The sequence below is a fragment of the Pygocentrus nattereri genome, chromosome 19 (genome assembly GCF_015220715.1).
Source record: "Pygocentrus nattereri isolate fPygNat1 chromosome 19, fPygNat1.pri, whole genome shotgun sequence".
Classification (NCBI taxonomy): domain Eukaryota; kingdom Metazoa; phylum Chordata; class Actinopteri; order Characiformes; family Serrasalmidae; genus Pygocentrus; species Pygocentrus nattereri.
Genome location: NC_051229.1, coordinates 32,185,939 through 32,209,575, shown reverse-complemented (window position 1 = coordinate 32,209,575; position 23,637 = coordinate 32,185,939). Strand labels below are relative to the sequence as shown.

Below are 23,637 nucleotides of genomic sequence, written 5' to 3'. Positions count from 1 at the left end.
AATATTACTCCAGAAAGTAGAAGTTCCTCCCTTTAGACCTCCACAAAGTATAAAAGTATTTGCCTTCAAATGTACATAAGTATCGAAAGTAAAAGTACTAAAAGAGTAATTATGATTCTAATGTCCTGTTATCATTTTTATAACAAGACAGGGTTGCTGGAGCCTATCCCAGCTGTCATCGGGCAGAAGGCAGGATACACCCTGGACAGGTCGCCAGTCCATTGCAGGGCAGTTAGACATACACACTCACACCAGGAGCAATTCAGCATGTCCAATTGGCCTGACTGCATGTCTTTGGACTGTGGGAGGAAACCGGTGAACGGAACCAGAGGAAACCCACACAGACACGGGGAGAACATACAAACTCTACACAGAGAGGACCCTGGTCACCTGGCCGGGAAATCGAACCCAGGCCAGAAAAAAAAAGAAAGCAATAAAGCTAAAAGAAAGATATAATGAATGAAAGAAAAATGTTATGAAAGCATGCAAGAAAGAAAGAAAAATTTAATGAAAGCATGCAAGAAAAAGAAAGAAAAAGTTAATGAAAGCATGAAAGAAAGAAAGAAAGAAAGAAAGAAAGAAAGAAAGAAAGAAAAAATGTAATGAAATCATGCAAGAAAGAAATATAATGAAAGAAAGAAAGATAATGAAAGAAAGAAAAATTTAATGAAAGCATGAAAGAAAGAAAGAAATGAAGGGAGAAGGAAAGCAACAAAGAAACCGAGAAAGAAAGAATACAGCGGCCAGCAGGTGGCACCCGCGCGCCTCGTTGCGCAACGTTTGATTTGTTTTCACACTCGTTTTCAGACAAGCCCCGCCTCCCGCACGACAATTGGCTAAGAGATCACGTTCACGCGCAGTCGGCCAATAAGAATGGACACTTAGCGAATCGGAGCTTAGGAGGCGTGGCTTTCCTGAAAACGGGTGTGAAAAAGTGCTTTTGTAACCAAGACATCGGGGAAAGGGCGGACTGACTGTTTATGAAACTTTTTGGGGGTAAAATTGGTTAAAAATAATAATCAATATTGTTCATATGTGTAGTTTTTCAAATTATATTTACCGTTAACGTCTTTATGGCAGCGCGAGACTCACCGCTCATCTAATTTAAGTAGTAATCACGGTCAGCTGCGAGGGTCAGGCTTAGGTCACCGCGCTGTGGTCGACGCGTGTTGAGCAGCACTGGCTCTGAAGTGGTAACAGCAGTTGGACTGTGTGGGAGAGCGAGATATCAGAGACATGGGCGAGAAGAACGTGCTGCGTATTTTATCCATTGTGCTCTTTGTTCTGGCTTACATCGTGACTTTGGCCATCAACGCCATGGCGAGCTCTGGGAAAGGTAAGGCTCGTGGCAGAGTGGTCGACACTGTGGGTGGGCGTGTCTCTATCCTATGCAGTGTGTACTTGCTCACTTGTGCACTGGCTCATCTTCTTTCACCTTCCAGTTTAGCTCCAAGTAGTTCACAGTACCGAGTGCGGTGAAATTACATGGGACCAGATGTGGCTTAAAGGGGAACTCCACCCATGTAACAAAATTCTACGTTATTAAATGGTTACCATATAAAGTCATTCAGAGTGGTTTGGTGTGAAATGCTCTGTTCTAGAGAAACTTCAGTCAGAATTGTTCACAGTGGTGGTGACAGGAACCAGATGTCCACCTCCAAAAGCTCCGTCCCAGAAAGTCATTGCATGGAATAGTTAGATATGTGCTGCCTGGCATCTGACACATTGTTTTATGATAGTTTTTTTTTTTATAAAGTTTTGGTTTAAAATATAGTTTAATCCGTTTTATATTTTGATCCATTTATGGCAGAGGGGTACATGCAGGGCGTTATAAGGCAAAACAGCCCCCAAAGAAACCTTTTTTATAACTTTTTTTATTTTCTCATCATCAGTGTTGCATATAAAAACTCAGAAGACGTGTGTAGGTTCATTGGTGGTTTTGGATAGTACATAAAATGGCTATATTTATGTTGTAGACATAGTGACCCCTGGTTCCTATCACCGCCACTGTAAAGAGTCTGTAAGTTTCTCTACAAATGAATTTCACATCAAACCACTCTGAATGACTTTGTTTACATCTCCAAGACTTAATTATATAGAAATTTTGAAAAAAATGATGGAATTCCCCTTCAGCTACTGAGAACATCAACTCTCTTCATTGAAAATATGGGGTCACATTTTTCTTTGTATATATGTATAATCACATTTGCATTGGAGCTCATAAAAGCCTAGTCATGCCAGTAGAGTAAAACATGGCATCTGAGGCATGTGTGTTTAAAAAGAATATTATTAATAAATACATTATTAATAAATACATGCACAACAAGTGTATTGGAACTTATTAAAGGTGGACGGTATAAGACTTTTATTGTTAGAATCGAAAGAAATGGTGTAAGATGAGGGGGGAGCATAGTAGAACATGGTGTTCGTCACCTGTGACGTATTAATTTGAGGTCAAGTCGAATTTCATGAGAGTTTCTCAGACCACATTGTATGTTCTTACATATTAAAATTGCACACACAGCCTCAGAAAGAAGGTCTGGCTTGGTGATGCAAAAATAACAGTGCCTACTGTGTCCTGTGCTTGCGGTCTTGTTTGTGTTTGCTGAAAACCGTGTGACACGACGGAGCAGCCTCCAGACCTATTATACCTCTGCACAACCAGCAGCAAAACATTTAAACATTTCAAAATAAAAGTAAATATTTTGTGTATGTTTAGGCCAATCAAAATCATGTGAACTTGCGACCAAACAATAAGCGTTGCATCACGTGCTGTCATTCTTGACAGATAAGCAGGCAGCTCCACAGCCAAACAAAAAAAGGCAGTGCAGCAGCTGGGCTCGGCTAATAATGTTATTTTTCCCTACATTATTAGATGATAACTCTCAAAGACATCTACAGATCAGCTGAAATGAATTAAAAGCCAAAACAGAGGCTGAGGCCACAGCACAGGTTAAAAAGCCAAAAAAAACTGGGAGGAAAAAAACAGTTGGATTTTCTGCATAATTATTTGCTTTATTGCTTATTTTTCTTTTTGTGTTTTCCTGCATGTGATTACTTAAGTGTTTTTCTCTGCAGCCTATTTGAAGCCCATTTATCTCTTGCCTGCTTGATTCTACAAGCAGCCAATAATTGTCCCGCCCTGCCAACCACCCCAACACCCGTGAGCCCAGAACATGTTGGCTGTTTGCCTGCAATGACCGCAATGCCTCAAAATGAAACCCGCCCGCAAATTATTTAGCAGATCGCGTGGGACCCACAGGTGAAACGGCCTAGTGCAGACCTCTAGTTGGCAATAGAAGATAATTTACTCTTCAGAAGATACAGATTTCAGCAGGTTTTGACTGAGTTCTCTTTGAATTCTCTTTCAAAGCGCTCTCATTCGTCAGATCCATTCAGGGACGGGGTCCAAAGCACAACTGACATTCTTCTGCAGTTTTCACCAGAGAGGTGTACAAATCCCGAAAACCTGCATAGCATATCTTTAAAATTCATATGCTTCAGATAGGCTAGTGGGAACAGCAAAAGATTTACATTTAAATCCCAATTTGAAGCATTAACACTTTACTAGGCTTTGAGCATAAACCTACATTGTTCTGTGTTCACACAGCCTCTCAGAGTAGAAGGACTCATCTAGGATCTGTTGCTGTCACTAGTAAATATGAGAGGAATCTTGTCATAGGTCAGCAATCCTGCTCTAAGAAGCTCTGTAAATATGGGCCATTATTTCTATTGCAACAGCAACATATACTTCGATCAGGCATAACATTATGACCACCTCCTTGTTTTTTCGCTCCAGTAGCACTGCTTTGTCTGATCCACTCAGACCAGCGCAACACACACCAACACACCACCCCCAGAATGATCCATCATCCAAATAGTACCTGATCCATGGGGGTCCTGACTCCTGAAGAACAGGGTAAAAAGGGGCTAACAAAGTATGCAGAGAAACAGACGGACTACAGGCTGGAACTGTAGAACTACAAAGTGCACCTATAGAGTAAGCGGAGCCGATAAAATGGACAATGAGCGTAGAGGTGGTCATAATGTTATGCCTGGTCAGTGTATATGCCATAATGAAGTCACTCCCAGAACACATAGATTCAGTTTGCAGACAGTCAGTTCCACTGAGCACATCCAAAAAACAAATCTGAATGTGAATATAGGTCTATTAAGTGCTGTTAATTGTTTTGTTGTCCTTTAGGTCCATTTTTGCAAAGGATAGGCAACATTTCAGCGCTGCATGAGACTGAGATCACTCCCGGTGGATGGACATTCTCCATCTGGGGCTTCCTCTACACCTGGCTTCTCCTTATTAACATATATATTCTCACCTGGCTCTGTAGACGGTACTTTGAAATGTTTCTCCTACCGATAAGTGCAATCTAATAAACAGATTTATTGCCAGTGATTAATGTTGCCTGTTGGAATGTTCCTCCTTTATTTTGCTGGCAGTTGAATCATTACATAACACTGCTGACAGAATTGATGCTCTGTTCCAGTAGTTATCTGTCCTGCACCTGGAGGATTACTTGTAACTTGTTTTTAAGCATGCGCTGGCCAATAGGGGACAGGGCTACAGTCAAAATGTTCTTGTGAAAAGCCAAACGTTTTAAATCCAGTGTGATGCTGGAGTACAGAGCCACAATAACAAAACCTGGGTCACTGTCCAGCTACATACAGACTGCACTTTACATTGCATGGGCTTATACCTGAAAGAAGTGAATAACATTGTTATATTTTTATTAAGGACTTCAACGGGATGGATGTACTGTAGTCCTGCAATTCTTCCTTATGGGTTTTTCCTCTCCTGGGTGGTTAACATGGTTCTAAACAGCACCTGGCTCGTCCTGTGGGACCGAGAGTAGGTACCAGTCTGTGTGGAGAACTTGTTATAATGCTAACATATTTAGATTCAGATTGATATGATATTCATTTGAGCTACATACTAGGTTATTCTCTTAACAGGATGCAGGATTTCAATGAATGCTTATGAAAATATGTAGTGACCAGGTAGTTGGCATGAATATGCTAGTGCACCTTACTAGTTAGCCACGGTACTGTTTTAATAAAGTATTCCTATAAAAGCTATAGTCTGGCAAAGACTATTGCCAAAAAAAGTCTACACAGTTTTCCTTTACTCCAAATGTAGGCAGTCAGCTAAGACTTGTTTAGTGTGTGAGGTTAGCTATTTTTAGTTTTGCAGCGGTGCTACAAGGCTAACGTTGCTAACAGGTGATGGAGGTAATGGGGTTAATTAGCTAAATCAGCACTTTCCTCAAACCATGTTGAGTAGTTAAGTTCTCAAATTGCTTAAGTGATTTCATAGTGTATGATATTCATATAAAATATGGACAAAGGTACAGATAAAATGCAGGCCTCGGCACGACTGCTACAGTGTTCAGCTACAACAGGCTGCGCTTGACAAACTCATAACTTGGAATTTTCCACCTCTGACTAAGAAATGATGCCTCACACACAGTAATTGGTTAAATCTGTAACTTTGACCGCAGAGTTTACTGTTTTTAAGAAGGTAAATGTGTCAGGGATGTCAAAGTTAACATTCATGTCGCTAATGGTAGCTGCCTAGCATGTTGCTAACAATACTGACTTTACGGCATTTGGCTGACGCTCTTATCCAGAGCAACTTACAATTTGGTCATTTTTTACACAGGTAGGCCAAAGTGGTGTTAGGAGTCTTGCCCAAGGACTCTTATTGGTATAGTGTAGGATGCTTGCCCTGGTGGGGGATTGAACCCCAGTCTACAGCGTCGAAGACAGAGGCCTTAACCGCTACACTAACCAACCAACCACTTTAATGGAGGCATCCATATTTTATCATATTGAGTGTGCAGAGCTTGAAAAACGATGCAGTTTTAATGAAGCTCCAACCTTCCACTTCTGAGCCGAACACAATAATAGTTCTCATTTGATTATTAGGGTATATTCCTGTATTCAACCAGCTCTTGTAACATGGAATTTTTGACTTATGACTTGTGGCCCTCAAGTGGGAATTGCAGCTCAGAACGTCAGAAAGGTGTCTTCAACCCCAGGTTCAGCATATGACATTACATCAACATGGGTGCTCACACTGTCCACCCTAAAAAGGATTACTTCTCTGCTAAAAGCAGACAAATCTTCTATGAGCTTCTATAACTTCTTAGCTACATTTTCCTTGTATCTCCAGTGCAAAACTAAAGGAGCAAACTTCAGACACCAAATACGTCTTAGCTGAGTTACCATATTCAGGGTGAGGTGTAAATTGTGTATGTTGCCGGCTGTTGCGTTAAGTTATTAAGGTCTGATTTTATATGTTGTATTTTTTCCTACTCTGCAGGTTAATGGTCCCAGCCCTAATAGTGCTGGCTCTGATTGCCTTCACCAACTACCTCATGATCTTCTTCTCCTGTGTTGGCCTAAAAGCTCATGGAGCTTGGCTCAAACAGAACCACCCTGTTGACCTCTGGTGCATCCGTGTGCTGGTGTGTACTTACAGCAGCCTACTTCCTGCTGAATTCAGCTAGTATACAAGCAAATGTGTTGGAAATGACGAATGGCTCTTGTTTGAATTGATTCAAGTCATGCCAAAGAAAATGTTTGACAAGCTTAATTTTTGGCTTTAGAAGGTTGCGCTGTGTGCGAACAGATGATAGTGGTTGTTTTGGCCAGGCAACTTTGTGAGCTTTGCGAACTGATGGTGTCTGTGTGTGTTTCAGGTTCAGAATGCCATTGCTGCCTACGCAACATGGACCACAATAGCCACGCTCCTCAACTTTGCTGTTGTGTTGGGTATTGCGTCAGTGTCCCCAACAAATGCTGGCACTGTTGCTCTGTGTGCTCTGCTATTGGAAGTCATTGTATGGTGGGTAGAGATGGTGCGATACCATTTTTAAAAATATTATTTTTTATTTTCTAATGCTGATACTGAAACCTGAATATCAGCTGATACTGATATTGATCCAACTTTGTTCCCATTAGCTTTAAAATGAGCCATTTCTAACTGAGGCGCTTCACTTAAGTATTTGGACTGGATTTAGTTCAGTTAGTAGACTTTTTACACATCTTCTTAGTGATAAAACTGTTGCAACCAGACAAAGTTTCCAGTGGGTTGAATTTTCTACACACGTGAATGGTTGAGTCAAGTGTATTCACATGATCATTATTACAAAAAAATGAATAAATTGAAGATACTGTGTGTGTGTGTGAATACAAAGTAATGCTTCATACCCGTGGAAGACATTGTGATCAGCCCATTATTGACCCTTATTTCTTCACCTGTTAATGCATTCCTATTTCCCATTTGGAGAGGATGGAGACAAAGCTCTAACAACAAGTAAATGGTGTAGATATCGTTTCATGACTCGGGAAGTGTTCCAAATGGATAATAGGGATGTGCATTCTGATTCATTTCGATATACAAGGATCCAGAAGGGTTAATGATCAGATAATACATCATTGGCATGAAAGAATTAGTTTTTGGAGCTAGTTAACATCAGCTAGAGTAATTAGCATAGATAGTAATGAAGCTATGTCAGAGCTGGCCACACTGTCCTGGCCTTCTTAGTCACAGCCGGTAACAGCGCATGTTTGGCAGCAACCTCACGATCAGGCAAACTCAAAACTCACCACAATTTACTGTACTTTTTGTCAAAAAAAGTGTTTTTTTTTTCTCTCCGGTTTTCATTTTGAGACAGCACGTGAGCACAGCAGCTGACTTTTATGTAATATAAAAAATCTTGATGAATGAACTAATAGAAATACTGCTGTCTGAGTAGCAGCTGTAAAAGAGGAAAGTAGTCCAGGACCCCATGTAAATGTAAACTTGTCCAAATCTGGTTTAGACATGCCATGCTCAAACCACTCAAACACTGTAGTACTCTACAGGAAATACATCCACTTTTTTTTACCCAAAAAAAAAGAAAATATTACTTGATGTGCACAGTATTTTCTTATTCTAAGAATCGAATATGAAACCTGGGTATCAGATTGGTGATATGACATTTGCATACTGTTTTTGTCATGTCTTTTTAAACTATATAAAGATTTACAGTTTAATGAGTCTGATTTTAAAAGAATGGTTCAAAAAACAAAAGTTATTAACCCAAATGCAGTGACATTTGGTATCTGTTTGCATCTTTATTTATACTGGAGCTTTTTAAGTAAACCATTTCTTTAAGGTGCCACCTTGATATGATTACACTGGTTCGATCAAATATTTTGTGTGTACAGGTTTGCTGTTGAGAACTTCGTGGTAGAGAAGCATGTGCGCTACATTCTGACCATCTACCCCGTTGTCATCTACGCTCTCATTGGAAGCTTGAGCAGACACTATGATGCAGCAGCTCCAGGCAGGAATGCTGTCTTTACAGGTGAGATAAGGCTAACTGTAAATAGTTACTTTGCTGTTTGAGGAACAGACCAACAGTCTGGATCTGCCACACACCACCACTAGGTGGAGTAAGAAGGATAAGGCAAGGATCAGTCACGCTGTCGGAAACAGAAGAGTGGCTTTCAAATTCAACCCTTGGCCAGAGACAAAAATGTTGCATTTTATATTATTTATTCCACACTCGTAACTCAATATGTGGAAAGTTTCTGTTTGTGTTCGTTAGCAGAGTCTATATTTTATTTCTATTTGTATCTGGTGTGTGTGTGTGTGTGTGTGTGTGTGTGTGTGTGTGTGTGTGTGTGTGTATACATGTATGTATATATGTATATATGTATGTATGTATGTATGTCATCATAAGAAAATCTCCCAATTTTTACAGGAAAAAGAAAAAAAACTACTTTACCTTAAATGTAAGTCAATGGAACCAGACGTTTTTTTGGATCATTTCTTTTGGTCCATTCATCACAATATTTACACACAATGCAAAAGACTACAGATAAATGATTCAAATTCAAATTATGTCAAAAACGGAAAAACAGAGATGGACAACAATGGAGATGAGATTTGCTTCAGACGACTTTTTTCAGCTCAGCAAATAAATTGTGCACTTAAATATGCAGTAAAAATGCCATATTTTAGTACATTTCCTGTAGATGACGTTTTAACTTATCACTTAGAATATCAACAACATACACTATTGCCAAAAGTATTCGTTCGTCTGCCTTCACACACATATGAAATTGAGATCCCATTCTTAATCCATAGGGTTTAATATGATGTCGGCCCACCCTTTGCAGCTCAGCTCTTCTGGGAAGGCTTTCCACAAGGGAGTTGGACCAGTGCACCGTCCCCAAAGTTTGGAGCATGAAATTGTCCAAAATGTCTTGGTCTCCTGAGGCATTAAGAGTTTCTTTCGCTGGAACTAAGGGGCCGAGCCCAACTCCTGAAAAACAACCCCACACCATAATCTCCCTCCACCAACTTTACACTTGGCACAATGCAGTCAGACAAGTACCGTTCTCCTGGCAACCGCCAAAACCAGAGTCATCCATCAGATTGCCAGACGGAGAAGCGTGATTGATCACTCCAGAGAACACGTCTTCGCTGCTCTAGAGTCCAGTGGCGGAACTTTATACCACAGCATTCCACGCTTTGCATTGCACTTGGTGATGTAAGCCTTGAATGCAGATTGACTCTGCAGAAAGTTGGCAACCTCTGTGCATTATGCATCTCACCATCTGCTGACCCTGCTGTCATTTTACCTGGCCTACCACTTTGTGGCTGATTTCCTGTCATTCCCTATTGCTTCTACTTTGTTATATCACTGCCAGTTGACTGTGGAATATTTACTAGCAAGGAAATTTCACAACTGGACTTGTTACATAGATGGCATCCCATTGCGGTATCATGCTAGAATTCACTGAGCTCCTGAGAGCGACTCATTCTTTCACAAATGTTTGTAAAAGCAGTCTGCAGGCCTAGGTGCTTGTTTTATACACCTGTGGCCATGGAAGTGATTGGAACACCCAAATTCAATGATTTGGATGGGTGACTGAATACTTTTGGAAATAAAGTGTATGTAATTTATACAGTATTCAAAGTTTTGCACACTACCACAGTCATGCTTTGCAGAAATATGGCATATTTTTGCCATTTTTATATCAAAATCATGGAAAAACTGAAGTGCTGATATGAACCTGTTAGTGCCAAATGCAGTTCAATATATAGTCAGTATAATTACTTTCAGTTTATTGTGTAATATAAATTTAATGCATAGCAAAAAATCTGTCACAACTCTAGACTACTATGGGTTAAATATTGAGCACAGATTTTAAGAAACAAACAAATAGAACTATAGAAAGAGCTCTGCTGACACTGCCTTCCAGGCTGTAGCAGGAGCAGGTCAGCTGTGGTCAGGCCAGGGTGACACTAGACAATAACCTCAAGCCAGGTTAATTAGGGGTTGCTCTACCCCACCCCTCGCTTCTACTTTTTCACTTGATCATTGTGCACTACATCAACTCGAGACCTTCTATGCATACTGTCTGTGTGTAATTTGTCCACAGCTGTTCTCCTGATGCTGGCTTGCGTTTTGTTTGTGGTGCGAGTGCTGCTGGTGATCTGGAGGCATCGTACACAGCCTCTGCTCCAGGGAACAACAGCTGAGGGGCTGATGACGCCTGTAAGCACTGCAGATAAGTACAACCCCAATTCCAATGAAGTTGGGACATTGAGTAAAACATAATTAAAAACAGAATACGATGATTTACAAATCCTTTTCAACCTATATTCAATTGAATACACTACAAAGACGAGATATTTAATGTTCAAATGGATAAACTTTGTTTTTTGCAAATATTCACTCATTTAGAATTTGATGCCTGCAACACGTACCAAAGAAGTTGGGACAGGGGCAACAAAAGACTGGGAAAGTTGAGGAATGCTCAAAAAACGCCTGTTTGGAACATTCCACAGGTGAACAGGACTCTGACTTGTGCGCAGTACAGTTTATCGGAATTTTCTACATAGTTACACTATACACTACACACACACACACACATACATATTATTATATATAACACTGTTCTGTGGTCAAGGAGACTTATTCAGTTAATGACATTGGGGAGTCCCTGAAAAGAGTTTTGGCTACACAGGACTGCATGCTTGTATGTGCAGAATAACCATATCAGCCTTACACTATGTTGACCTGTCAAGTTTCATTCATAGAGAAAGTTTCATCTTCTGCACTTTTGCTTCTTTTCCCATACGAAATTTCTTCGCTTTATTTTGTTGCCCACTGTGGTTAGAAGGACAGAGTTTAGAGTTGTTTTGTAGCCGTGCTATTTGTTTGCGGGGAAAGACATTTAAACATCAATTAGGCGAGTGCTCCCTTTGGTGAAATCAACCCAGTTGGTCAAATAATTATGGCCAGCTGTCAGAAAACTTTTCCATTTTCCAACCAGGCACCCTAAATAAACCCTGGGTCAACAGGAACTGTTTTAGGAGTTGCATCCTATTTATTTGTTGATTTTACTTGAGTGTTTTTATTTACAGGAACTGTAGTTGGTTCATGTTGCAAAGACGGTAATAGGTGGGGGAATGAAGACTCAGCTGGTGACTAAATTGATTTTGGAATGTTTGAGTGGATTATAATAAAATATTCACATAAAATGCCCTTGTTTCTTTGGGCCAGAAGTCTTCCAGGCAAATTTGTTTATTCGGTATATAACAAAAGTAATGGTGTTATTTGATATAATATTTTGCTAAACACTCATAATCAAACTGAAGTGAGGTGAGAAATTTGAACCCCTACTAAAAGGCCTTAAAACCAATACACATGCCTAGACTTATGAGAAATCCCTTCTCAAAAGATTGCTTATGTCGCATACTTAGAGCAGTTGTGGAGTTGGTGAGAATTTTTCCACAGCATTGTTTGACAGATGACTGAGCACAGGGAGTGGTTGGCAGCTGCTAATAGTGGGTTTTATTGGTGTTGAGCCCATAAAGCAGTTATGTTTACCCTTGTGCTCATAGGTCAGGCCCCTTTTTTCTTGGTACATTAAAGAATTTGCTGAAATCCATGTAAAAATGCAGAAACTTCGATAATTCAAGCATTTCATAACTTGTAATAGAGCAGCATGACTGACATATTTGCCTTTTCATCATCAAGCTGATGGTTGCATAACAAGATTATCCCAGTTAAACAGTTGTTCATATTGTATGCATATGCTGAGCCAGGTTGGTTTACCTAGTCTAATATTCTAGTTTAGTAGGTTAATTTATACATAAACTAATAACGTCTTATTTATATAAAAAATGGTTCAAAAAATCAAATTTACACAATTTCTCCTATATTGTTAATCAGCCCAGGCATGTTTGGGATCCAAATTGTCCTCCTTTAGTTCTAAACTAGAGCTACGAGGCTAATGAAGCTAACAAACACTAGAAGCCAATAGCCACCCGCATATTTTCCTTAAACACATCCTCAAAAGTTCGCTTAACTGGCTAAAAACACATCCAGCTGTTTATTAAGGTCTCATAGACTTGTAGATGTGGTTTAGGATGCAGTACAACTTACTTCACCATGTAGCTGAATGCAGTTGGTACCCAATCAAATGGGAATTCCACCGTTTTTTTTATTTTTATTTATGAATATTTTAGTCTTTATGGTGTAAGCAGAGTCATTCAGAGTGGTTGATTGTAGAGAAACTTGGACTCATTTTACAGAGTCAATTTATTTAGTATCCAAAACCACCAGTGAACCAACATGTGTCTTCTGAGTTTTCATATGTAATGTTGGTGATGCTAAAATGGTCAGTAATCTGGAAAAAAAATGTTTTCTTTATGGGCTGTTTTGCCTTAGAACACCGTTCATATACTCCTCTGCCACAAATGGTTTCAAATAAATGGATTCAAGTACACTTTCTCAAAAACCTATCATAAAACAATGTGTCAGACATCAGACAGCATATATTTAGCTATTTCATGTAATCATTTTCTGTAACAGTAATAAAGTCTTAAGACGTCTGGTTCCTAATACCACCATTCTCCAGAATGGAGCATTTCACACCAGACCACACCGAATGGCTTTGTTTATGTCAACCATTAAATTATGTAAAATTATTGAAAAATCTGTGGAATTCACTTTTAAGACAAGTGTTAGAATCATACTCCCTTTCACATGCATGCCCACCACACAGACGTATGGACCCTAGATTAGACTTGTGATTTCTATCGTAAAAATTCTAGATTGTTATTTATATAAAGAAACAGAAAATCCATGTTTTATTAATGTATATAATTCAGTTATTCATGCTGTGTCCTACATCACATGAACACGTATTCACAGCCTTAATAACTTGAGACTTAAAGTAGTTTAAGAGAAGTGTTCACAGAAAAGATTTGGGTGACTATGGACTTCTAATGTATTTAGCCTCGTAGCTCCAGCGGTAACCTTGAAAATAAAAAACATTTAGAGAAAAAAATTTGGACATGCATCTGAGGTAAGTGGAATATTGTGTAAATGTGATTTTGTGCCAGTGTACACCTGCATTTATAGTTGTATTTCATACTAAAAACTACAGTATTAGAATGTGTATGTGTTTACAATGAATATTACATGCATTTAGCTTAAATATAGCCAACTACACTATTTTGTATTTGTAATACCTCTGTTCTATGAATGTTAATGATACTAATGACTTTGTAAACTTTTAATAAAATAACTATAATGAATGGCATATATGCTGTGTGCAGTTTTTCTTTTAATAAGATGATTCAACCAGAGGTTTCATATATAAAGGGCATGGAGATACAAAGAGAGAGTGTGATGGAGAGAGCTTCCCACAGAGTTAATTTCAGGTTTTGTTCTTTGCGTGTGAATCACTGCCTTCAGTGGTGCACTCTTGCATATCGTGGGAGATAAGTGAGCTGGTTGCAGAGGCGAACATGTCGAGAATAAGTTTGTCTTGGTTCAGAATGAGGGACAGGAAATTCATCTCCGTCTAATCTCTACACTCATTTACCACAAAATCACCATGTTTTCAAATTAGGCTCTTTGATCAGTGCTCTTTTATTTTTACGTCGAAGTTAAGCAAAGCATTTTGTCATGTACATTGTAAGCCTCAGGAATGTTTTTGTGTGACTGGCTCTGCTCTGTGTATGTTGACTGACTGTCAAGAAGAGACTCCCTGCACCACACAATAGTGAGTGGAAAATAGTGTGGTGGAAAATAACATTTTCATGGGTTTCCCCTTTCCCCAAATATAGCCAAGACATGTTTGATGTCTTAACTTTGCTAGTTTTGCATTGGAGCTACAAAGGTAAGTTAACTAACTTGTAGTGCGCGATATAGCGGTTCACTTGATATTACTGTTATGCTGGTATGCAAACAAATTCAGATAATGGGATGTACGAACACAATAATGTACAAATACTTCAGATTGAGTTAATGAATTAACAAGAGTCGAAGGAGAAGCCAGTCTCTTGGGGTTAGCTGTTAGCCATTAGTCTAGCATTATGACTAGGTAGCTTCCTGTGTGCACCATATATGGTGCCTCACTCTCAACTAGCTGCTTCAGGCAACACCGTGGTCTCGGCCCACAAGTTGAGAGGCTCCGCGGCTTCTCAATTAAAATTGATGGTGTCAACGGCTGTAATATTTGCTAAATTCCAGAAGGGTCTGACAGTCGTAGATTAAAGCTGGAGTGTGAAAGACACAGACAAATTACTTTTGGACATAAAACAACATTCAGCACCATATATGCCAGGCTTGGAGAAGCCACCGTGGGTTTCACATACACTCACTTTTATTGTGTTACGGTTAGATCCCCAGACAGTACATGACTGAGGTGTCCTTGAGCAAGACACCTAACCCCCAGTGGCTCCCATCGTTCCGGGCAAGTGTGCTCACTGCCCCCTAGTGTGTGTGTGGTGTTTCACTTCACAGATGGGTTAAATGCAGAGGTGAAATTTCTCCACTGTGGGACTAATAAGGGTCACTTAATCTAATATAAGCAGTACTGATACTGTCTATGTTGTTCATTTCTCTTTTTAGTATTTAGTCCAGAAAAAAATTATATATCAAAACCATCAATAATCTTTATATATAATTATACCGTGACAAATTCTTGCCCATACTGCCCACTACTATGAGCAACAAACACAGAGAGCTTGTATCAGAAATAAGCATCGTGTAAATAATATGTCTGAGTCATCACAAACCTGCCTGACATAATGTTCACATGTTAATCTAAAAAAGAATTATGTGTTTTCCAATATGGAGTGCGTTCACATTCACTTAATAATCTGATGGCTGCAGAAAATCAGACATTTGTTGAATGTGTTTACATGCACTTGGGTAATCAGGAAAAACCCTGGGCCTTCAGGAATCAGGACAATAATTGTATTTCTTCTTTTGCATCCAGTAAACTCATAAGATGTGACGTAAGTATAACGTATGTTTGTTTTCAAAACTTGGCATGTATATTTTGTCTGTAATAAAGCAAAGACAAAAAAACCCAGCTCTCGTTCAATTCAATAACAGCTGTTTACATGAACAAATGAATAATCAGCTGCTGAAATCAGATAATTATCCTATTATTGGTGTAAACCAGCCATTAGGGGTGTACTTTGTGTACTTCTGGTGCCGGTCCCAAGCCTGGATAAATGGTGAGGGTTGCGTCAGGAAGGGCATCCGGCGTAAAACTTGTGCCAAAAATATCGTGCGGATCACAAATATGATTGCCATACCGGATCGGTCGAGGCCCGGGTTAACAACGACCGCCTCCGGTGCTGTTGACCAGCAGGGTGCCGGTGGAAATTGGACTACTGTAGGTCAAAGAACATGAAAGAGGAGAGGAGGAAGGCAGCGAGAGAGAATGAAAAGCAGGAGTGTGGAGGTTAGAGTAGGGACTCTGAACATAGGGACAATGACTGGTAAAGGCAGAGAGCTTGCAGACATGATGGAGAGAAGGAAGGTAGATATTCTGTGTGTCTAGGAGACCAGATGGAAAGGAAGCAAGGCCAGGAACATTGGAGGTGGATTCAAAATGTTCTATCATGGTGTAGAGAGGAAGAGAAATGGAGTAGGGATAATCCTAAACGAACAGCTTGTGAAAAGTGTTCTGGATGTAAAGAGAGTGTCAGACAGGATCATGAGCCTGAAGTTAGAGGTTGATGGTGTAATTTTGAATGTGATCAGTTCATATGCACTACAGGTTGGTTGTCAGTTAGAGGAGAAAGAAGTATTTTGGAGTAAGATGGATGAAGTGCTAGATGGTGTCCCTAGAGAGGAGAGATTAGTGATTGGTGCAGACTTCAATGGACATGTTGGTGAAGGGAACAGAGGGGATGAAGAGGTGCTGGGTCTGTATGGTGTAAGACAGAAATGCGGAAGGTCAGATGGTTGTAGATTTTGCAAAGAGAATGGAAATGGCTGTGGTGAACACGTATTTTCAGAAGAGGGAAGAACACAGGGTGACATACAAGAGTGAAGGGAGGTGCACACAGGTGGATTATATCCTTAGCAGGAGATGCCACCTAAAGCAGATTGGAGATTGTAAAGTGGTAGCAGGGGAAAGTGTAGCAAGGCAGCATAGGGTGGTTGTCTGTAGAATGAGATTAGAAACAAAGAAGAGGAAGAGAGTGAAGACAGAGCCAAAGATTAGATGGTGGAAGCTGAAGGAGGAGGATGGTAGCTGGCAGTTCAGGGAAAAATTGCAACAGGCCCTTGGGGGCAGTGAGGATCTACCTGAGGACTGGGAAACTACAGCTAAGGTGGTGAGAGAAACTGGCAAGAATGTGTTGGGTGTTTCATCTGGTCAGAGGAAAGAAGACAAGGAAAGTTGGTGGTGGAATGAGGAAGTCCAGGAGAGTATTCAGAAGAAGAAGGCAGCTAAGAAAAAGTGGGATAACCAGAGAGATGAAGGAAGTAGGCAGGCGTACTGTGAGGCTAGTCGCATAGTGAAAAGAATGGTGGCAAAGGCAAAGGCTCAGGCCTATGATGAGCTGTATGAGAGGCTGGACAGTAAAGAAGGAGTAAAGGACTTGTATTGTTTGGTTAAACAGAGAGATAGAGCTGGAAAGGATGTACAGCAGGTTAGGCTGATAAAGGATAGAGAGGGAAATGTACTAGTGAGTGAACAGAGAGTGTTGAGGAGATGGAAGGAGTACTTTGAAGAACTAATGAATGAGGAAAACGAGAGAGAGAGGAGGACAACGGGGGGAGAGATAGTGGATCAGGAAGTGCAGAGAATTAGTAAGGTGGAAGTGAGGGCAGCTTTAAAAAGGATGAAGAATGGAAAGGCAGTTGGTCCAGATGACATACCTGTGGAGGTATGGAGATGTTTAGGAGAGAAGGCAGTGGACTTTTTAACCAGGTTGTTTAACAAAATCCTGGAGAGTGAGAGGATACCTGATAAGTGGAGAAGCAGTGTACTAGTCCCTATTTTTAAGAACAAGGGTGACGTGCAGAGCTGCAGTAACTACAGAGGTATAAAGTTGATGAGCCACACCATGAAGGTATGGGAAAGAGTTGTTGAAGCAAGGCTAAGGCGAGAGGTTCAGATCAGTGAGCAGCAGTTTGGTTTCATGCCCAGAAAGAGTACCACAGATGCAATTTTTGCGTTGAGAGTGTTGGTAGAGAAGTACAGAGAAGGTCAGAAGGAGCTACATTGTGTCTTTGTGGATCTAGAGAAGGCATATGATAGGGTGCCAAGAGAGGAACTGTGGTACTGTATGAGGAAGTCAGGTGTAGCTGAAAAGTATGTTAGGGTGGTGCAGGACATGTATGAGGATAGTGAGACAGTAGTGAGGTGTGCAGTTGGAGTGACAAATGGTTTCAAGGTGAAGGTAGGGTTACATCAGGGATCAGCTTTGAGCCCCTTCTTGTTTGCAATGGTGATGGAAAGGTTGACAGATGAGGTCAGGCAGGAGGCTCCATGGACCATGATGTTTGCAGATGACATTGTAATCTGTGGTGAGATTAGAGAGCAGGTGGAAGAGAATCTGGAGAGGCAGAGGTTTGCACTGGAGAGGAGAGGAATGAAGGTCAGTAGAGACAAGACGGAATACATGTGTGTGAATGAGAGGGAGGCAGGTGGAAAGGTGAAGATGCAAGGAGTAGAGGTCGTAAAGGTGGATGACTTCAAATATCTTGGGTCAACCATCCAGAGCAATGGACAGTGTAGAAAAGAGGTGAATATGAGGGTGCAGGCAGGATGGAGTGGGTGGAGACGGGTGTCAGGGCTGATGTGTGACAGAAGGACAAGACAGTAGTGCGTCCTGCTATGATGTATGGTTTGGAGATTGTGGCTCTGTCTAAAAGACAGGAGGCTGAGCTGGAGGTGGCGGAGATGAAGATGCTGAGATTTTCGTTGGGAGTGACAAGGATGGACAAGATTAGAAATGAGCAGATCAGAGGGACAGTGAAGGTGGAGCAGTTTGGAGATAAAGCCAGAGAGGCCAGGTTGAGATGGTTTGGACATGTGTTGAGGAGGAATAGCTGAAAGAAGAAGAAGAAGAAGATCCTATTATTGGTGTGCTTGTAAACACGCTCACTATGGCACACTGTTATCTATACAAACTGACAAAAGTATGTGAGATAGCCAGTGTTGGGGTAGCTACTCAAAAAAAAGAGTTATATATTACACAAATTACTGAGCTTTTGAACTTTAATGAAATACTATACTGATTACTTCTATTTCTCTGTAAAAACCCACACATCTGTACCAATTGGAAAGTACAAGAGAGGGAAACCCCAGTGGTCCTTTTCAGAAATTTGTTTACAGAGAAAAAGCCAGTCAAAGTCAGCCTCATTAAAATTCCCAAGACACAGACAGATGAAATTGATAAACAGCTAATGCTGTTTAAAAACTGAGAAAGGAGCCAGTAGAAGCAATTTAAAAACAGCTGGCTTGAAATAAAATCATTATGATGAAAATGTAAAGATTACACAGAGTGAAATTCTACTCATTTTCTAAACCGTAGATGTGAAGAGATGTTTAGGATGTAAATAAAACCACATAATCACATTAAAGACATCTGGTGTGTCAGCTAACTAGCCGGTCTGGCTCTCTTTAGGAATAAAAATATACTCATTTCCAGAACTGAAGATATGAAGTGAGGTTTAGGATTTAGACTGGGTGGAACGTTGCATTACCAATTAAATCTGTGAAAACAATCATTCTAAACACATCTGGTTTGTGGCCAAGTTAGCTAACTACCCAGTCTGACTGGCCTGGTGAATTAAAATGTACCCATGTCCTAAACTGAAGATACGAGAGGTTTAGGATGTAGATTAAGCCTAGTTGAACACTGCATTACCAATTAAACCTAAGGAGCAATCACTTTGAACACCTCTCGTGTGGCTAAGTTAGCTAAACCGCAAGTCTGGCTGACTGTTGAAGTCTTTCTTTGTTAATTCACTGGATTTGTCATATGTAGCTATAAGAAATACTAAGATTCAGCTAACAATAAAGAAGCCATACATTACAAAGCAGGCATTTTTGTAAAAGGCAATGCCCACTGCAGTGTTCTGTGAACGAACAGCTAGTCCTGAAAAAAATCCGGTCTCTACAGTTAGCGTCCCTGTCAGGAGCAGGAGAGTAGGATTATGAGTTGTAAGTACTTGTATTTTACTTGACTACAGAGCATTCACCTCTGAGTAACTGTAATGTGATCTAAAGTTTGATTTGAAAATGTAATGCATTACTTAATTACAGGAGAAAATAATCATGTTATTGTAATGCATTACTTTGTACCATGTTGCCCCCAACACTGCATAGCTAACTACCTTAGCAGCTAACTTGAAACATGAGTGTCTGTACTTTCATCAGCTTGTTCATGTTTAAAAACCACATAAGCAGGTCTGTTTGAGATTAACTGAATGTGGTTTGAGGTGAATGTAAAATTATTTACAAGATTAGCTCACTGCTAACCTTGTGGGTGATCTCCCAGTACTTGTTAGCTACGTTGGCTTCATAGCTTCAGGGCAAAACAAAATGTGTTTTTTTGGTGTAAAACAAATATTTATAAATTTAATCTTTAAATGAAAACTAGGTGAGAACTGGATAACTTGATGTCATGTGCCTAACAATGAACACTGCTCTCACACACCTGGACATGAAAAACATAGAATGCTGTTCATAGATTACAGCTGAGCATTCAACACAATCATCCCTGCCAAACTCATTCCTAAGCTCACAGACTTGGGTTTGAACTCTCATCTCTGCAACTGGATATTGGACGTCCTGACGAGCAGACCCCAGGTTGTGAAAGTTGGGAATGGCTTCTCCTCCACACCTACTCTGAGCACAGGGGCTCCCCAGGGATGTGTGCTCAGCCCCGTCCTGTACTCCCTGTAAACATGACTGTGTAGCCGAACACACGTCTAACATCATCTACAAGTTTGCTGATGACACCACCATCCTGGGCCTCATCACTGATGGAGATGAAACAGCCTACAGAGGTAGGCTAGAGATAATCATGGACTAAAGGAAGCGGCAGAGGGGTGGTCACTCAGCCCTGTTCATCAATGGAGCCAAAGTGGAGAGAGTCAGCAGTGTGACCACTGATGGCCTCACCTGGTCCCTCCACACCAACACTATTGTGAGATCTGCTTGTCAGCATCTCTTCTTGCTGCGTAGGCTCAGTAAGTTTTGTCTGCATCCTCAGATTCTTACCAGCTTCTACAGATGCACCATAGAGAACATCCTCATGGGCTGCACCACTGTCTGGTACAGCAGCTGCACTGCCTGTGACCACAAGGCTTTTAAAGGAGTGATGAGGACGGCAAAAGCCAGGCTACAAACTACCAGCCTTACAGGACATCTACCAGTCCCGCTGCCTTAGGAAGATCAAAAAGATCCGGTTAGACAGCGTCACCCAGCACACGGCCTGTTCACCATCCTGCCATCAGGCAGGAGATTTCGCAGCATCCAGGCTAGAACAACCCGGCTAATGAACAGTTTCTACTCACAGGCTGTCAGGCTTCTGAACAAGCTGTGAAGCTGTGGCTCTGTCCCCAACTACCATTTCACTCAGTCACTCTGTCAGTATTATTATTATATTACATAATTTCTGCTATGGACAGTAACACCTTAACACTAAGCCTCTTTAAAGAACAATAACACTTCTCCCAGTCACTTAAGTCACTTAAAAATGTATATTGTCTCTATATTTTGTGTATATTTAATATATTTCAATTTGTTTTTTATATTTTACTTTTACTTATTTACTTTCTGTAGAGTGATTATCTGAGCCTCACCACAAGCATTTCAATGCATAAATGTCCTGACATGTTGTGCAAATGACATATAAACCTGAAACTTGAAACTTAGTGGTCAAAGCAATAGATAAGCTAAAAGGCACATCATTCCAAAAACAGTTTCTAGCTTGGCTCCAAGACTACGAAATATGATGATAAGCAGGTCAGTAAATGTGGTGATAATTAGAAGGTCATTTAATCATACTACAGCTTTTTTCTTTTTTTTTTTAATTTCCATTTCTCAAAACTCTCACTCTCCTGAGACAACAGAAGAGGAAACAGGAAAAACGCTCAATAACACTGTGAGAAAATCCAACTCATTATTTCAATATTAGTCAGCATACCATAAAGTCTATAATAGTGCTTAATGTAACTGTATACAGTTGGGTCACAAATGGAAGGAAAACCCCTGAATACATATGTAGAGAAACATAGCAAATGCAAGTCGATCTTCCAGATGGGTGTATTGCATGGCAAGATTTGAGCAGTTAACATGTTCTGTGGCATGGATAGAAATGCTGATCAGACCCAGCGGGATCAGAATTTGGATCAGAATAGCAAAGGGAGTTGCAAATGGCTTTCAGTTCATTTTAAGTTCAAATAACTCCTCAGTCACAAACACTGTTCAACTTGTCTTTGAATAATGTAATCATTAATTAACAATTATAAATTTGTGCCTAATTAAATGAACAGCTATTATAAAGTTGCTATATGTATTTATATAGATATAACAGTTGAACACGATACATCAGTGATGTTATATACAGAGGCCAGTTAACCGCATTATTTCCCTGTATAGTACTGTGCAAAAGTCTTAGTCACCCAAGACACATTTTCATCTATTTAGATAAATTGGATGATTAGTAGCTTGTGTTTATTTCCTGAGAAAAGTGTTAATATTTGAATAAACAAAATTTTTAGAATATTATTTAATAATGAATTTATATATATATATATATATAAATAGTAATTTTATGGATGTGAGTGTGTTTGTTTAACCATTTCCAAGCATATAAACTATTATATGTAGTTAAAAAGCAGCTCCTGGTTTGACCAATCAGTGCTTCAGTAAATTGAGCTCATGATGTAATTGATGATATTAACGAGTCTCTGTGGCGGCTGTGAAGGTGTCGAGGAAAAATATGGACCCAAGAAATTCTTGTTACTTCTTATTGTTTTTATGTTTATTTGAATTATGGATATGACTTTATTCTAATGTATATTGTGATAAACTCACTGCTGAGGTACATTGTTTAAAAATTTGCTTAGATGCCTAAAACTTTCACACAGTACTGTACATTCAAAAACAAGAACCGACCTGAGCGGAACTAGAACCCGTATGGTTCTAGTTAGTTTATTTCTTGCTTGAGATGCCTAGAATCATAATATTACTGTTACTGAAGAACATTTCATTGTAATTTGGTAATTTTATTCTGCTCTAAAACTTGGCTAATTAGGTACCTTTCTTGCTGTTTAGCTTAACTTACTACCTAAGATGAAAGGATAAATCCTACAATGTGGATACACCTATAAAAAAGGTCTACAATTACATGTGATCATGTTTAGAATTAAGCATTGACTTATTAAATTAAGCTTTGACTTTTCTGTCAAGTGTAAAATTATCAAAAACACCCTTTCTGTGGAGGCTAGCATAAACACCAATACCTTCCAATCTATGTTATACTAGCAGTCTTTTCACAGTAAGTAATAATTCCACAAATAGAAATCAATACATCAACATATTGTTCTAGTTCAAATTCTGAATGCACTTCTTGGTGTTATGATCGTGCTTAGCAACGTTATCTTCACCTGGAAAAGTTAAATAGTTTCAAGAATGCATTAATAGTTATATAATAGTTTTTTTCCTGAAAAATTTAGTTTTTAGTTTTTAGTTTTAAGTGTTATTGAAAATATTTTGCCAGAAATTAGTAGAAAAGAGTGATTCTCAATTATGAGTGACTTGTTATTTCAGCGATGCTAAATTAGCACAACAGCAGGCTATTGTTATTAACACCGCCAATCGATCCATCTTCTAGACTGATTTATGTATTGAAAACACACAAAAACGTAGTTAAAATTATTCTGTAGAATTATAATTACTGAAACACGTTTTTCCTGCAATTAAGTAAACTTTTTGTGTTTTAATGAAAAACACCATGTTTTTTTTGTGCACAACTGTTCAAAGCTGTGTTTGCTAGTTATGAAGTGGCTAGCATTTTTGAGTTCTGCTCAAAACTATCTAAAATCATCACCACCTAAACGGTCACTACTGAAATATTTGGTAAAGGTTTGGCAGTGTTATGATTGTTTTGATAGTGAGAAAATGGAATGTTCAATTATTTATTTTAACCAAATAAACATATTTACAGTATTGGGTTGCTCAAAGCTAAAATTATTTGTGTCTAAAGCCCAAATCAATAAACAAAATCCAAAATGTGTTTTTAGGTCTAACTTTGACTCAATTCAGCAGAACGATCCATTT

At 39.6% G+C, this 23,637-nt stretch overlaps 1 protein-coding gene across 2 annotated transcripts; it reads left to right on the top strand.

Annotated features, from left to right (window-relative positions):
- Positions 1 to 906: 906 nt before the first annotated feature.
- On the top strand, positions 907 to 13,629 carry si:dkey-29d8.3 (uncharacterized protein LOC556220 homolog). 2 transcript variants are annotated; one of them, XM_017711369.2, is made up of 9 exons: positions 907 to 996; positions 1,081 to 1,336; positions 4,205 to 4,349; positions 4,751 to 4,864; positions 6,338 to 6,482; positions 6,717 to 6,862; positions 8,230 to 8,369; positions 10,456 to 10,571; positions 10,761 to 13,629. In XM_017711369.2, exons 2-9 carry the CDS (start codon positions 1,237 to 1,239, stop codon positions 10,824 to 10,826), a joined length of 972 nt encoding a protein of 323 aa, XP_017566858.2. In that variant the 5' UTR covers positions 907 to 996; positions 1,081 to 1,236; the 3' UTR covers positions 10,827 to 13,629. The 2 variants fall into 2 exon arrangements, with proteins under 2 accessions (XP_017566858.2, XP_017566857.2); XM_017711368.2 differs by having other exon boundaries at positions 930 to 1,336.
- The last annotated feature ends 10,008 nt before the right edge of the window (positions 13,630 to 23,637 follow it).